At 47.0% G+C, this 17,717-nt stretch overlaps 1 protein-coding gene across 1 annotated transcript in view; it reads left to right on the forward strand.

Moving 5' to 3' along the window:
• Window positions 1-17,717, forward strand: part of LOC149440235 (dual specificity testis-specific protein kinase 1-like) — an 82,721-nt gene that overhangs the window by 50,113 nt on the left and 14,891 nt on the right. Inside the window, exons 2-5 of the mRNA XM_089658869.1 lie at window positions 9,586-9,707; window positions 13,374-13,422; window positions 14,892-15,038; window positions 16,626-16,708. Coding sequence (XP_089514995.1) covers window positions 9,586-9,707; window positions 13,374-13,422; window positions 14,892-15,038; window positions 16,626-16,708 — 401 coding nt within the window. The remainder of the gene's footprint in view (window positions 1-9,585; window positions 9,708-13,373; window positions 13,423-14,891; window positions 15,039-16,625; window positions 16,709-17,717) is intronic.

The following is a 17,717-nucleotide window of genomic DNA, read 5'->3' on the forward strand; positions in this document are numbered from 1 at the left end:
TCGGAAGATGATGGGAGTAGGATGGTATATATAGGGTGGTGGTGTTTAGGACAAGGACATTGGTAGATACAGATGAATGAGATGGAAATACTATCATAGCTAGTTGAGGAGGATATATTTGGGAAATGATGGGAGTAGGATTTTGTATATTGGATGGAAGTGTGTAGGGTGGGGATGGTGGTGCATACAAATGAATGAGATGGAAATGTCATAGCTGGTTGGTGATATCTTCAAAAGATGATGGGAGTAGTATGGTGTGTAGGGTGGGGATGGTGGTGGATACAGGTGAATGAGATGGAAAATATAGCTAGTTGAGGTGGATATACTCAGAAGATGATGGGAGTAGGATGGTATATATTGGGTGTTGGTGTGTAGGGTGGGAATGGTGGTGGATACAGGTGAATGAGATGGAAAATTTATCGTAGCTAGTTGATGATGATATCCTCAGGAGATGTTGGGACTAGTGTGGTGTTTTTTAGGTGGTGGTGTGTAGGACAAGGATGTTGGTGGATACAGATGAATGAGATGGAAATATTATCATAGCTAGTTGAGGAGGATATATTTGGGAAATGATGGGAGCAGGATGGTGTATATTGGGTGGAAGTGTGTAGGGCGGAGATGGTGTTGCATAAAAAACGAATGGGATGGAAATGATGTCATATCTGGTTGGCGATATCTTCGGGAGATGATGGGAGTAGTATGGTGTGTAGGGTGGGGATGGTGGTGGATACAGATGAATGAGATGCAAATAATCGTTAAGGAGGGTATACTCGGCAGATGATGGAAGTAGTATGGTGTATAGGTGGATACAGATGAATGAGATGGAAAAGATATCATAGATATTCCAGGTGGATATATCCTGTAGATGATGGGAGTAGTATGATGTATAGGGTGGAGATCGTGGTGACTACGGAGGGAGGAGAGTGCAATATATCTGGTCGTTGATGATATGTTCAGGAGATAACGGGACTAGTGTGGTGTATATTAGGTGGTGGCGTTACGACAGAGACAATGGTGGATATGGAGGAAGGAGTTGATAACATAGCTGGTCCAGGATGATATACTCAGGAGAAGATGGGACTAGTGTGGTGTATATCAGGTAATGGTGTATAGGGTGGGGATGGTGGTGGATACAGATGAATGAGAAGGAAATAATAGTTAAGGAGCATTTATTTGGGAGATGATGGGAGTCATATGGTGTATAGGGTGGGGTGGTGGTGGATACAGATGAGATGCATAGAATAGCTGAGGAGGGTATACTCAGGAGATGATGGGAGTAGTATGGTGTATAGGTGGATACAGATGAATGAGATGGAAAAGATATCATAGATCTTTGAGGTGGATATATCCTGGAGATGATGTATAGTATGATGTATAGGGTGCAGATTGTGGTGAATACGGAGGGAGGAGAGTGTAATATATCTGGTCGTTTATGATATGCTCAGGAGATAACGAGACTAGTGTGGTGTATATTAGGTGGTGGCTTTAGGACAGGGACAGTGGTGGATGTCCTGGTCCAGGATAACATAGCTGGTCCAGCTGGGAGATGATGGGAGTAGTATGGTGTATAGGGCGGGGATGCTGGTGGATACAGATGAATGAGATGGAAATAATAGTTGATTAGCATATACTCGGGAGATGATGGGGGTAGTATGGTGTATAGGGTGGGGATGGTGGTGGATACAGATGAATGAGATGGAAATAGTTGAGGAGCATGTACTCGGGAGATGATGGGAGTAGTATGGTGTATAGGGCGGGGATGGTGGTGGATACACATGAATGAGATGGTAATAATAGTTGAGAAGCATGTACTCGGGAGATGATGGGAGTAGTATGGTGTATAGGGCGGGGATGCTGGTGGATACAGATGAATGAGATGGAAAAGATATCATAGATCGTTGAGGTGGATATATCCTGGAGATGATGTATAGTATGATGTATAGGGTGCAGATTGTGGTGAATACGGAGGGAGGAGAGTGTAATATATCTGGTCGTTTATGATATGCTCAGGAGATAACGAGACTAGTGTGGTGTATATTAGATGGTGGCTTTAGGACAGGGACAGTGGTGGATATCTTGGTCCAGGATAACATAGCTGGTCCAGCTGGGAGATGATGGGAGTAGTATGGTGTATAGGGTGGGGATGGTGGTGGATACAGATGAATGAGATGGAAATAGTTGAGGAGCATGTACTCTGGAGATGATGGGAGTAGTATGGTGTATAGGGCGGGGATGCTGGTGGATACAGATGAATGAGATGGATACAATAGTTGAGGAGCATGTACTCGGGAGATGATGGGAGTAGTATGGTGTATAGGGCGGGGATGCTGGTTGATACAGATGAATGAGATGGATACAATAGTTGAGGAGCATGTACTCGGGAGATGATGGGAGTAGTATGGTGTATAGGGCGGGGATGGTGGTGGATACACATGAATGAGATGGTAATAATAGTTGAGGAGCATGTACTCGGGAGATGATGGGAGTAGTATGGTGTATAGTGTGGGGATGCTGGTGGATACAGATGAATGAGATGGATACAATAGTTGAGGAGCATGTACTCGGGAGATGATGGGAGTAGTATGGTGTATAGGGCGGGGATGCTGGTGGATACAGATGAATGAGATGGAAATAGTAGTTGATTAGCATATACTCGGGAGATGATGGGAGTAGTATGGTGTATAGGGCGGGGATGCTGGTTGATACAGATGAATGAGATGGAAATAGTTGAGGAGCATGTACTCGGGAGATGATGGGAGTAGTATGGTGTATAGGGTGGGATGCTGGTGGATACACATGAATGAGATGGAAATAGTTGAGGAGCATGTACTCGGGAGATGATGCGAGTAGTATGGTGTATAGGGCGGGGATGCTGGTGGATACACATGAATGAGATGGAAATAGTTGAGGAGCATGTACTCGGGAGATGATGCGAGTAGTATGGTGTATAGGGTGGGATGCTGGTGGATACACATGAATGAGATGGAAATAGTTGAGGAGCATGTACTCGGGAGATGATGGGAGTAGTATGGTGTATAGGGCGGGGTTGCTGGTTGATACAGATGAATGAGATGGAATACTTGAGGAGCATGTACTCGGGAGATGATGGGAGTAGTATGGTGTATAGGGCGGGGATGCTGGTGGATACACATGAATGAGATGGAAATAGTTGAGGAGCATGTACTCGGGAGATGATGCGAGTAGTATGGTGTATAGGGTGTGGATGGTGGTGGATACAGATGAATGAGATGGAAATAATAGTTGAGGAGCATGTACTCGGGAGATGATGCGAGTAGTATGGTGTATAGGGCGGGGTTGCTGGTTGATACAGATGAATGAGATGGAATACTTGAGGAGCATGTACTCGGGAGATGATGGGAGTAGTATGGTGTATAGGGCGGGGATGCTGGTGGATACAGATGAATGAGATGGAAATAGTTGAGGAGCATGTACTCGGGAGATGATGGGAGTAGTATGGTGTATAGGGTGTGGATGGTGGTGGATACAGATGAATGAGATGGAAATAGTTGAGGAGCATGTACTCGGGAGATGATGGGAGTAGTATGGTGTATAGGGTGTGGATGGTGGTGGATACAGATGAATGAGATGGAAATACTATTACAGCTGGTTGGAGATGACATGCTGTCCTCGGGAGACGGGGGGACTGGTGTAGTTTGCAGCATTGACGTTTGCTCAGCTGTCGGGTCTCGCACACACGGCTATGAATTGTGAGTCACACACAGATCCTGCTGTGGACTAATAAGGAAAGGTCTGAGCCTGTGATCTCATTATTGATGGCTCTGAGCTTAGAGACTCTTCAGTACCGGGACAAACCCTGAGCTTCAATGCTGGATCCCAGACCTGCAGATTTATGATCAGAAGTCATTTCATACGGTTATATGTGCAGATCCCAAATCACCTCTGAAGATGGGACCCCGCATGATTTCATATATATTACAGTCACCGGCCACTTTATTAGGTCCACCTGTTCAATCGCTTGGTAATACAAATTGCTAATCAGCCAATCACAGGGCAGCTACTCAATGCATTTAGGCATCTAGAGGTGGTGAAGACGACTTGTTGACGTTCAAACCGAGCAGCAGAATGGGGAAGAAGGGGGATTTAAGTGACTTTGAACATGGCAAGGTTGGTGCCAGGCAGGCAGGCTGGTCTTTCAAAAACAGCTAGTCACTGGGATTTTCACACACAACCATCTCTAGGGTTTACAGAGAATGGTCCGAAAAAGTGAAAATATCCAGTGAGCGGCAGTTTTGTGAAGAAAAATGCCTTGTTGATGTCAGAGGAGAAGGGCAGACTGGTTCAGCTGCAACATTTAGATGCTAGGGTCAGAATTTGGTGTAAACAACATGAAAGCATGGATCCATCCTGCCTTGTATCAACAGTTCAGGCTGGTGGTGGTGTAATGGTGTGGGGGATATTCTCATTCCACGAACAAGGTGGACCTAATAAAGTGGCCGGTGAGTGTATATTGCATGTGTAGATCTCACCCGTGTCGGTTACCCAAAAATACCAATCAGATTCCTTGCTGTGCATGAAAAGTAACCCTAATTGGCTGCTGCCTGCAAAGATGGCAACTGCTTTACGTTTTTTGTTGTCGTGTTGACGTAGACACATAGGTTGATGACATCGGGACTTGGGTCTCGTTCTCATGGACATTGTTGACTTCTAGAAAGTCTCCTGGTTGGTGACACCTGGACTTGGGTCTTGTTCTCATGGGAATTCTTGACTTCTAGAAGGTCTTCTGGTTGGTGACACCTGGACTTGGGTATGGTTCTCATGGACATTGTTGACTTCTAGAAGGTCTTCTGGTTGGTGACACCTGGACTTGGGTCTGGTTCTCATGGGCATTCTTGACTTCTAGAAGGTCTTCTGGTTGGTGACACCTGGACTTGGGTCTGGTTCTCATGGGCATTCTTGACTTCTAGAAGTTCTTCTGGTTGGTGATACCTGGACTTGGGTTTAATTCTAATGGGCATTGTTGACTTCTAGAAGGTCTTCTGGCCTTACACTGATAAAGCATTAGGGTGGTCTGCTTCCAGTCAGTTTCCAGATAGCCTTTTTTTTTTTTTTCTTCCCAGGTTCCACTACAGGTTCTCTTTAGGAGGATGATTGAGAATCAGATCTTGGAAAAAGAAAACATTTGTATGTTATCAGCCATACCTTGGCCCAAAGTCTTACGTACATGGAGAGCTCTTTAACACCTCAAGACTGGCCCACCCCATTCTGCCACTCCCTGTTGGTTGTTCAGACTATGAATGGTCCCTATGGTCTAGTAGGCAGTTTTGGCAATGGAGAGCAGATCTGAGTCAGAATTTGCGGCCTGAGCTCCTTGAGTTCCCCTGGTACAGAGATTGTTGTGACTGGCTCAGTGTTCTTCTGTACAGCACTGCGGTATATGTCAGGGCTATATAATTGGAGAACCTCACTATTGAACAACAATAGTAGGTCCGTGCCGTGCTGGGATTGTACACGTGCCGGTGTTTTGCGGAAAGCTGCACCCCTGACATTCCTGGCTTATCAGCAGTGCCACCACCCGCCTGTCACCTGGGGGCAAAGTGCAGCTACATTCCTCACACAGGGACTTCTGACATCCGCACTGTATATGGACATTCCTCTGTACGGAGATTAGAAGAATGCTGACTATTCCTCCGATTGCACTTCACATTTTATTGCTGCTAGATTTGTAATATTTGTGCTGGAAATGGAGAAAAGAATGGCAAACATATTGGGAGCAATCTCCCCCTTCCCCCCCCTCATGGAGATGTCACGTGATGCTCATCCCATCCCCACAGTGAGGTCTTTTACATGACCCCCCCCCCCCCCCATGGAGAGGTCCCTTACGTGATCCTCCTCCCTCATGAAGAGGTCTCTTGCGTGAAACCACCCACATGGAGAGGTTCTTTAAGTGATCCCCCCACGGAGGGGTCTTTTATGTGACCCCCCCCAACCTTCAGCCCCCCCTTGAGAGCTTTCCTACGTAACCTGCCCCCTTCACCTCCATGGAGAGGTCTTTTGCGTGAACCCCCCCCCCCCTTTCCCCCCATGGTGCGGTCTCTCACATGACCTACCTTCCCACCCATGGAGAGGTCTTTTACATAACCCCCACCCTTCACCCCCATGGAAAGGTTTTTTACATGACCCCCCCTTTCCCCCATGGTGAGGTCTCTCACGTGACTCCTCCCTCCCACCCATGGAGAGGTATTTTACATAACCCCCCCTTCACCCATGTGAAAAGGTTTCATAAGTACCCCGCCCCCTTCACCTCGATGGAGAGGTCCTTTTACGTAACCCCTCTCCTTTCCCCCATGGCGGGGTCTCACGTGAATTCTCCCCCCCTCCCCCACCGGAGAGGTCTGTTACGTAACCCCCCTCCCTTCACCCTAATGGAAAGATTTCTACGTGACCCCTCCTCCACCCCCATGGAGAGGTTTCAACGTGACCCTCCCCTTCACCCCCGTGGAGAGATTTCCACGTGGTGACCCCCCCTTCACCCCCATGGGGAGGTTTCTTCGTGACCCCCCTTCCTTCACCCCCATAGAGAGGTTTCAACGTGACCCCCCCCCCCTTCACCCCCGTTGAGAGGTTTCTACATGACCCCCTCCCCCTTCACCCCCATGGAGAGGTTTCTATGTGACCCCCCTCCACCCCCATGGAGAGGTTTCTTACGTGACCCTCTCTTTCCCCCCCCATATTTAGAAGCCTCTTACTTGAGTGTGTAAGGACTACAGAACCTATATGTCTCTACAGTATCTTGAATGGAGAGAGGAAGGGGTTCTGTAGAGTGCCAACGTTGCTGCTCCATGGATACAGTACAGTGAGCGTTGTCACCGTAGGACAGGAAGTGTATTACTGGCAGGACCACCAGGTAAAAATAAATGGGAGAGAAGTCTGGAAAGAGAAAACTAATGCAGCCACTTTAAGCTACAATAAATGACATCTTTGTTCTCGGGTTCAGATAATACTTTAAGCTGCCAAATGCTCCGCTGCAAATCAGTCCTGGAATGTGGAACTCTGGATGACCTTCTGATAGCCGCCATCCATGGTTCTAGGTATTAGGGAGAACATGGAAAGTTTTCATCCAGGATATTGATCCCAGCACCCAGTTCTGCACAGGATGGCCGGGGATTTGTCTTTGCTGCTTTCGGCGGGAGGTAGATTGTGATGGAGATAACAATTTATTTATTTAGCTGTAATTTGTGTATAAAGGGCCACATGTGGCCCCTGTGCTGCAGGTCGGGTGTGGCGTGGGTCAGTCCCGGCCTGAGAACTCTGCCACCTCCATCTGATAAACATTTTCCTACAGCCTTGTGGAGGAATCCTCTCCCTGACCTCCCCTATCTCCTCTGTAATCCATTACATATGGGTTGTCTCTGCTACGCGGGAACGCCAGCTAGATATGTCACATGACTGCCCTGTCCCCGCCCCTCGCCATTCCACCTCTGCGTCATTTTTGGTAATTGCTGCAGATTTATAGATTTGAAGTAAAAATTATTTTATTTGTGTGTGTACAGTATTGGGCCACTGGCCTTTCCACGCACATGACCTTTAATGGCCTTCCAGTCTTAGTCCGTAGGGTTCAATATTGAGTTGGCCCCGCCCTCTCCACGCACATGACCTTTATTGGCCTCCGAGTCTTAGTCCGTAGGGTTCAATATTGAGTTGGCCCCGCCCTTCCCACACACATGACCTTTAATGGCCTCCCAGTCTTAATCCGTAGGGTTCAATATTGAGTGGCCCCGCCCTTTCCACGCACATGACCTTTAATGGCCCCCCAGTCTTAGTCCGTAGGGTTCAATATTGAGTTGGCCCCGCCCTTTGCAGCTATAACAGCTTCAACTCTTCTGGGAAGGCCGTCCACAAGGTTTAGGAGGGTGTCTATGGGAAGGTTGGACCATTCTTCCAGAAGCACATTTGTCAGGTCAGGCACTGATGTCGGGGGAGTGGGCCTGGCTCACAGTCTCCGCTCTAATTCATCCCAAAGGTGTTCTATGGGGTTGAGGTCAGGACTCTGTGCAGGACAGTCAAGTTCCTCCACCCCAAACTGGCTCCTCCATGTCTTTATGGACCTTGCTTTGTGCACTGGTGCGCAGTCATTTTGGAACAGGAAGGGGCCATCCGAAAACTCCTCCCACAAAGTTGGGAGCATGAAATTGTCCAAAATGTCACCTTAAGAGTTCCCTTCACTGGAACTAGGGGGCCAAGCCCTGAAACACAACCCCACACCATAATCCCCCCTCCACCAAACCTTACACTTGGCACAATGCAGTCAGGCAAGTACCGTTCTCCTGGCAACCGACAAACCCAGACACGGCCATTGTATTGCCAGGCAGAGAAGTGTGATTGGTCACTCCAGAGAACACGTCTCCACTGCTCTTGAGTCTAGTGGCAGCGTGCTTTACACCACGGAATCCGACGCTTTGCATTGCGCTTGGTGATGGAAGTCTTCGATGCAGCTGCTCGGCCATGGAAACCCATTCCATGAAGCTCTCTACGCACTGTTGTTGGGCTCATCTGAAGGCCACACCAAGTTTGGAGGTTTTTAGCTATTGACTCTGCAGACAGTTGGCGACTTCTGCGCACTGTGCGCTTCAGCATGCGCTGACCCCGCTCTGTCATGTGACGTGGCCTACCACTTGGTGGCTGAGTGGCTGTTGTTCCCAGTGGCTTTCTCTTTGTTATAATCCCACTAACAGTTGAGCGTGGAATATTTAGTAGCCAGGAAATGTCACGGATGGACTTATTGCCCAGGTGGCCACCTATCACGGGACCACGCTTGGAGTCACTGAGCTCCTGAGAGCGACCCATTCTTTCACCAATGTTTGTAGAAGCTGTCTGCATGCCTAGGGGCTTGATTGTATACACCTGTGTCCATGGAGGGGATTGGAGCACCTGAATCACATGATTTTGAGGGCGGGAACAATACTTTTGGAAATTTTAGTGTGTATATATATATATATATATATGTGTCTATTTTTATAGCTATATAGATAGACAAAGGTAAGGTGACTGGAGGGAGGACTTAGCTGCTGGATGAGGTGAGAATGACAATGGGTGGAATTGCTGGTCATGGAAGGTATATGCTGTATACCGTCCCTGCTGTAAAGTGGAGCTCTTACTAAAAGGGGCAAAGTACAGAGTCTTCTAAGGTGTTGCTCTTCTATGGTGCCCTCTCTCATTCTTCTCCTACATTCTTCTACTCCCCCAATAGATTAGAGCAGATTACACATTTTCTAACCAGCCAGGCCCCTGGCATGCTCCTTGCACTCCATTCATTGCTATGAGTCGGGGGCCCCATACAGCCTACCTGTCAGCACCCCCTTCCCTGGGCCAGTAAGGTGCCACCACCTTTGATGATGATGGCCCTGTCCATAGGACAAAGAGCTTGCAGAGTCCATGGGCATGTACATCTTCTCTTCTTATGTATGGATCTGTTCTCTACCTTCATAAAACCATTTTATACCAGGCAATGATGTCATCAGGTATGACCGGTGAAGGACAGTTGACTGGTTGGTGGATGGAGCTGGAGTTGAGGGTGTTGAGCTCATTTTGTCACTCTTCCCGCAGGTGCGGCATCGCCAGTCCGGGCAGATCATGGTACTGAAGATGAACAAGATGATGAGCAACCGTGCCAATATGCTTCGAGAGGTCCAGCTGATGAACCGACTCTGTCACCCCAATATCCTCAGGTAGGTGTACCTCCCCCCCTCCCCATATACTGTCACACCCATGTCCTAAATTAGGTTTATCTCTATAGTGCTTCCAGTCACCTCAACACGTTTGGATTAGTGTACCTCCATATTCTGTAACTCCCACATCATAAGTCCGCTGTACCCTTAAATATTAAAACCCTGAGGTACAGTGCCTTGAAAAAGTATTCCTACCCCTCGATATTTCCCACATTTTGTCATCTTACAACCAAAAACGTCAATGTATTTTATTGGGATTTGATGTGATAGACCAGCCTTTCTCAACCAGGGTGCCTTGAGGTTTCTTCAGGGGTGCCTTCGCAAAATCTCTGAAAATTGCCCAAAACGTATACAAGCCTGCGGTGGACAAGCCTGTTTTTTAGTTGCACAAAGCCACAGGTTTTTATTGTACACCATGACCTTCTAGCCCCCGGCGTCCTGACAGCCAATGACATCAGTTGATAAGTAGGACATCTGCTGCCTGCACAGCATTCTAGTTTGATCTGCCCCCGCCCCTCTCCATCAGTGCTGGGGTCACATTAGCTCAGTGATGGAGAAAAATTGAAGGAGAAGAGAAACATTGGAATACTAGACAGTACCAGGGTGCAAAAGTGTATTTGCTTTGGAAGACAAAATCCCCTCTAATGTTGGGTGTCCTACATGTGTGGATGTTGCTGTGTTATAGAAAACTATTAGAATCGTTTGCCACATTTTATAATGGGGTGGCTCAGGACTGTTCATTTTATAGGGTGCCTTGGGACTGCCCATCATTTTATAGGGTGTCTTGGGACTGCCCATTATTTTATAGGGTGCCTTGGGACTGCCCATCATTTTATAGGGTGCCTCGGGACTGTCCATCATTTTATAGGGTGCCTCGGGACTGTCCATCATTTTATAGGGTGCCTCGGGACTGTCCATCATTTTATAGGGTGCCTCGGGACTGTCCATCATTTTATAGGGTGCCTCGGGACTGTCCATCATTTTATAGGGTGCCTCGGGACTGTCCATCATTTTATAGGGTGCCTCGGGACTGCCTATCATTTTATAGAGTGCCTCGGGACTGCCTATCATTTTATAGAGTGCCTCGGGACTGCCTATCATTTTATAGGGTGCCTCGGGACTGCCTATCATTTTATAGGGTGCCTCGGGACTGCCTATCATTTTATAGGGTGCCTCGGGACTGCCTATCATTTTATAGGGTGCCTCGGGACTGTCCATTTTATAGGGTGCCTCGGGACTGTCCATTTTATAGGGTGCCTCGGGACTGTCCATTTTATAGGGTGCCTCGGGACTGCCTATCATTTTATAGGGTGCCTCGGGACTGTCCATTTTATAGGGTGCCTCGGGACTGTCCATTTTATAGGGTGCCTCGGGACTGTCCATTTTATAGGGTGCCTCGGGACTGCCATCATTTTTATAGGGTGCCTCGGGACTGTCCATCATTTTATAGGGTGCCTTGACTGAAAAAAGGTTGAGAAACACTGTGATAGACCGACACAAAGTGGCACATAATTGTGAAGTGGAAGGAAAATGAGAAATGGTTTTCAACATTTGTGACCAATAAATCTGTGAAAAGTGAGGTGACATTTGTATTTGGCCCCCCGGAGTCAATACTTTGTAGGACCCCCTTTGGCTGCAATTCCAGCTGCAAGTATTTTTGGGGATGTCTCTTTGCACATCTAGAGAGGGACATTTCTGCCCATTCTTCTTTGCAGAATCCCTCAAGCTCTGTCAGAATGGATGTAGGGCGTCTGGGAACAGCAATTTTCAGGTCTGGCCACAGATTCTCCATTGGATTTTGGCCTGGACTGTGACTGGGCCATTCTAACACATGAAGATGCTTTGATCGGAACCATTCCATTGTAGGTCTGGCTGGATGTTTCGGGTCGTTGTCCTGCTGGAAGGGGAACCTCCGCCCCGGTCTCCAGTCTTCTGCAGACTCTAACAGGTTTTCTTCTAAGATTGCCCTGTATTTGGCTCCATCCATCTTCCCATCAACTCTGACCAGCTTCCCTGTCCCTGCTGAAGAAAAGCATCCCCACCACATGATGCTGCCACCACCATGTTTCACGGTGGGGATGGTGTGTTCAGGGTGATGGGCAGTGTTAGTTTTCCACCACATATAGCGTTTTGCTTTTAGGCCAAAAAGTTGAATTTTGGTCTCCTCTGACCGGAGCCCCTTCTTCCACATGTTTGCTGTGTCCCCCACATGGCTTCTCACAAACTGCAAACGGGACTTCTTATGGCTTTCTTCCAACAATGTCTTTCTTCTTGTCACTCTTCTATAAAGGCCAGATTTGTGGAGTGCGCGACTAATAGTTGTCCTGAGGACAGATTCCCCCCCTGAGCTGTGATCTCTGCAGCTCCTCCAGAGTTCCCATGGGCCTCTTGGCTGCTTCTCTGATGAATGCTCTCTTTGCCCAGCCGGTCAGTTTAGATGGACGGCCATGTCTTGGTAGGTTGGCAGTTGTGCCGTACTCTTCCCATTTTCGGATGATGATGGATTGAACAGTGCTCCGTGGGATGCTCAAAGCTTGGGAGATTTTCTATAACCTAACCCTGCTTTAAACTTCTCCACAACTTTATCCCTGACCTGTCTGGTGTGTTCCTTGGCCTTCATGATGACGTTTGTTCACTAATGTTCTCTAACAAACCTCTGAGGGCTTCACAGAACAGCTGTATTTATACTGAGATCACATGACACACAGGAGGACTCTATGTACTAATTAGGTGACTTCTGAAGGCAATTGGTTCCACTAGATTTTAGTTGGGGGTATCGGAGTAAAGGGGGCTGAATACAAATGCCGCCACACTTTTCACAGATTTATTGGTCACAAATGTTGGAAACCATTTCTCATTTTCCTTCCACTTCACAATTATGTGCAACTTTGTGTCGGTCCATCACATCCAATCCCAATAAATACATTGAAGGTTCTGCTTGTCACATGACAACATGGGGAACGTTTCAAGGGGGAGGAAGACTTTTTCAAGGCAGTGTAGGTCGGCTCCAATCTCCTGCCCCCCTTAGAGAAGGTGGACCCCCATATCCTATCTTTGAGGTAGGTGTACCCCCATATCATTTCCCACTTGAGGTAGGTGTACCCCCATATCCTGTCCCCTTGAGGTAGGTGTTCCCTGCATAGCCACTTCCCCTTGAGATAGGTGTGCACCCCATTTTTCCCCCCTTGAGATGGGTGTACCCCCCATATCCTCTTCCCTTTGAAGTAGGTGTACCCTGCATATCCTCTCCCCCTTGAGGTAAGTGTACACCCCATATCCACTCCTCCTATAAGTAGGTGTATCCTCAATATCCTGTCCATATCCTGTCCTCCTTGAGGTAAATGTACCTCCATATACTGTCACTCTTGCTGTAGGTGCATCTCCATATTCACTCCCTCTTGAGGTAGGTGCAACCCCGTTGAGGTAGGTGTACCTTCATATTTGTCCCTCTTGAGGTAGATGTACCCCCACATATAACGCCCCCCCCACACCCCCTTGAGGTAGGTGTACCTTCATACCTTGTCCCTCTTGAGGTAGATGCACCCCCACAAATAATGCCCCACCCCCCCGTGAGGTAGGTGTACCCCCCGTATTCTGTAAGTCTAGTAGAAAATGTAGATGTACCTCTATTTTCTTGCTGACTCTTCTTCTCTCCATCTTTCTCAGGTTTATGGGGGTGTGTGTGCAGCAGGGGCAGCTTCATGCCCTGACCGAGGTGAGTATTCCACCCACAAGGGTGATCAGTGCTAGGGACATTGTATGGAGATCTGGGGCTGTGTGTGGTTACCTTGTATGGAGATCTGGGGCTGTGTGTGGTCACCTTGTATGGAGATCTGGGGCTGTGTGTGGTCACCTTGTATGGAGATCTGGGGCTGTGTGTGGTCACCTTGTATGGAGATCTGGAGCTGTGTGTGTGGTCACGCTGTATGGAGATCTGGAGCTGTGTGGGGTCACCTTGTACGGAGATCTGGAGCTGTGTGTGTTCATATTGTATAGAGATCTGGAGCCATGTGTGGTCACATTGTATGGTGATCTGGACCTGTGTGTGGTCACCTTGTACGGAGATCTGGACCTGTGTGTGGTCACCTTGTACGGAGATCTGGACCTGTGTGTGGTCACATTGTATGGAGATCTGGAGCTGTGTGTGGTCACACTGTATGGAGATCTGGAGCTGTGTGTGGTCACACTGTATGGAGATCTGGAGCTGTGTGTGGTCACACTGTATGGAGATCTGGAGCTGTGTGTGGTCACACTGTATGGAGATCTGGAGCTGTGTGTGGTCACACTGTATGGAGATCTGGAGCTGTGTGTGGTCACACTGTACAGAGATCTGGAGCTGTGTGTGGTCACACTGTACGGAGATCTGGAGCTGTGTTTGGTCACACTGTATGGAGATCTGGAGCTGTGTTTGGTCACACTGTATGGAGATCTGGAGCTGTGTTTGGTCACACTGTATGGAGATCTGGAGCTGTGTGTGGTCACATTGTATGGAGATCTGGAGCTGTGTGTGGTCACGCTGTACGGAGATCTGGAGTTGTGTGTGTGGTCACATTGTATGGAGATCTGGAGCTGTGTGTGGTCACATTGTATGGAGATCTGGAGCTGTGTGTGGTCACCTTGTATGGAGATCTGAAGTTGTGTGGGGTCACATTGTATGGAGATCTGGAGCTGTGTGGGGTCACATTGTATGGAGATCTGGAGCTGTGTGTGGTCACATTGTATGGAGATCTGGAGCTGTGTGTGGTCACGCTCTATGGAGATCTGGAGCTGTGTGGTCACGCTGTATGGAGATCTGGAGCTGTGTGTGGTCACGCTGTATGGGGATCTGGAGCTGTGTGTGGTCACGCTGTATGGAGATCTGGAGCTGTGTGTGGTCACATTGTATGGAGATCTGGAGCTGTGTGTGGTCACGCTCTATGGAGATCTGGAGCTGTGTGTGGTCACGCTGTATGGAGATCTGGAGCTGTGTGTGGTCACGCTGTATGGAGATCTGGAGTTGTGTGTGGTCACGTTGTACGGAGATCTGGAGTTGTGTGTGGTCACGTTGTACGGAGATCTGGAGCTGTGTGTGGTCACGTTGTACGGAGATCTGGAGTTGTGTGTGGTCACATTGTATGGAGATCTGGAGCTGTGTTGGGTCACATTGTACGGAGATCTGTCCTGACTGCCGTTGTGTGTTTGCAGTACATCAATGGCGGGAACCTGGAGCAGTTACTGCAGAGTTCGGAGCCCCTCTCCTGGTCTGTACGGGTGAAGCTGAGTCTGGATATTGCCTGGGGTCTGCGCTATCTGCACTCCAAGGGGGTCTTTCATCGTGACCTCACCTCCAAGGTACTGTGCTTGTAGGGGTCCCATCATCGTTGATCTGAAGGAATGTGGGAGGAATAACCGTACAATCTGCATCATCCAGATCACAGATCTAGACGACATTATCTTATTTTTTCCATTTGTTTGAGTCTTCTGGGGCTCCAAACATCAAGACCTCTGTGCAGTCCAACCAGTCCGATTGTACCATGTGTGGCCTGCTCAGTGGTATCCCGGGTGATTGCTGGGCTTAGTTATATAATGGGTGGCCCGCTCAGCAGTACCCTGAGTAGATGACAACCCTGAATATATCATGTGTGGAAGACTAGGTAGATGCCGGGCTTGATTATATCATGTATGGAAGACTAGGTAGATGCCGGGCTTGATTATATCATGTATGGAAGACTAGGTAGATGCTGGGCTTGATTATTTAGTATGTGGAAGACTAGGTAGATGCTGGGCTTGGCTATATAGTATGTGGAAGACTAGGTAGGTGCTGGGCTTCATTATATCATGTGTGGAAGACTAGGTGCTGGGCTTGAATATATCATGTATGGAAGACTAGGTAGGTGCTGGGCTTGATTATATAGTATGTGGAAGACTAGGTAGATGCTGGGCTTGATTATATCGTGTATGAAGACTGTGTAGATGCTGGGCTTGATTATTTAGTATGTGGAAGACTAGGTAAGTGCTGGGCTTGAATATATCATATATGGAAGATTAGGTAGGTGCTGGGCTTGAATATATCATGTATGGAAGACTAGGTAAGTGCTGGGCTTGAATATATCGTGTATGAAGACTAGGTAGATGCTGGGCTTGATTATATAGTATGTGGAAGACTAGGTAGGTGCTGGGCTTGAATATATCATGTATGGAAGACTAGGTAGATGCCGGGCTTGATTATATGGTGTATGAAGACTAGGTAGATGCTGGGCTTGATTATATCGTGTATGAAGACTAGGTAGATGCTGGGCTTGAATATATCATGTATGGAAGACTTCATTAGATCATGTGTGGAAGATGCTGGACTTGATTAGATCATATGTGGAAGACTAGGTAGATGCTGGGCTTGAATATATCATGTGTGGAAGACTAGGTAGATGCTGGGCTTGAATATATAGTATGTGGAAGACTAGGTAGATGCTGGGCTTGATTATATAGTATGTGGAAGACTAGGTAGCTGCTGTGGTTGATTATATCATGTACGGAAAACTAGGTATATGCTGGGCTTGAATATATCATGTGTGGAAGACTAAGTAGATGCTGGGCTTGATTGGATCTTTTTCGTTTTTCAAGTAAACTGATTCTTTCTGATTCTTTACGCATGAGATCAGACCTGTGATTTTTTTTTTTCCCCTCCGTACATCACCTAACTGCCTGCAGACTCTGGTGTTCGGTCTGAGGGTAGACCTGAGGGCTGTTTACCCTCCATATACCACCTGCTGAGGTGTGAAAGTGGACCTCTGAGCTGGATAAATCCTTTAACAGACATTGGCCCCATGGCCCGGGGCCACACACCTATTAGACACTGGGGATACTAGACAAATCTCTTGTGTGTTTGGTACATCAAATGTAATATTTGCATGTATATTGACGCCTCCCCACCTCTCCTAGAACTGCCTGGTGAGATACGATGACAGCGGCTACACGGCCGTGGTGGCAGATTTTGGACTGGCCGAGAAGATACCTGACCGCAGGTGAGACCCCAGGTCATGTGACCACAAGCTGCCTATCCTAGGGAGTTGTTTACCTTCAAGGAACCTGCAGGGGCGTCCTCCACTCTGTGCGCATGCTGCGGTGTTATGCAGAGTTCCCCGTGTGTTATACACTTGGCAGGTGATATTCGCAATCATACAGGATAGAATTGAAAAATATTCAATTTCATGACAATATTTTATTTTTATTTACTTTGTATTGCTGCATATTTTTCAGTATTTTTTTATTTTGATTATTATTCATTTGGGTTTCAGTTTCTAATATATTTTGTGATTAAATTCTTGAGTTTGTTACAATTTAATCATTATTTTTTAAATTTTTATTTGTGTTTATCATTTTTATTATTTGTTTTTTTTTATTTGTCTTATTTTCCATTATATATTTTATGTGTTTTATTGCGTTCATTACAATTTAATCATTTTTTTTATTTATTATATGTTTACATGTTACATTTTCTGTACTGTTTGTTTTTTTTTTTTATATATATATGTTATTATAATTTCATTGTTTTATCTTTTTTATTTAAAATTACACTTTTTTTATATTTGATTATTTTTAATAATTAGTTTTTTTCTGTTATATATTTATGTATTTTGAGTTCATTACAATTTAATCATAATCATTAAATCCAGTGGTGAGGGGCGTGGCCGGGATGTGGGGTCACCCTCAGGTCTTCAGATCTGATATCTCTTCCTGATTAATTATTGCTGAGTTTAATAACCCGAGTCTCTGACCTCTGCACCGCCGTCACACACCGTGTCCCCAGGGACTGCTTCTGCCTGAGATCAGAGGAAATGTGAGAAGGGTGGATTGTGCAGGGAGTAGTAGACGCACGGAGCGAACCCCGGGGAAACCTTCCCCTCCCATCAATGTGTATAAATGACACACACTTCTTCCTGGTTCCTTTTGTATTCTTATTATTTTCTCATTATTTCAGCTGACTAATATCGGCACCTCCTATAGGGAGATTTGTAGTTTGTGTCTCTGCCC

This window comes from Staurois parvus, unplaced genomic scaffold (assembly GCF_062004578.1).
Source record: "Staurois parvus isolate SC_StPar_1 unplaced genomic scaffold, SC_StPar_1.0 ptg001108l, whole genome shotgun sequence".
Lineage (NCBI taxonomy): Eukaryota > Metazoa > Chordata > Amphibia > Anura > Ranidae > Staurois > Staurois parvus.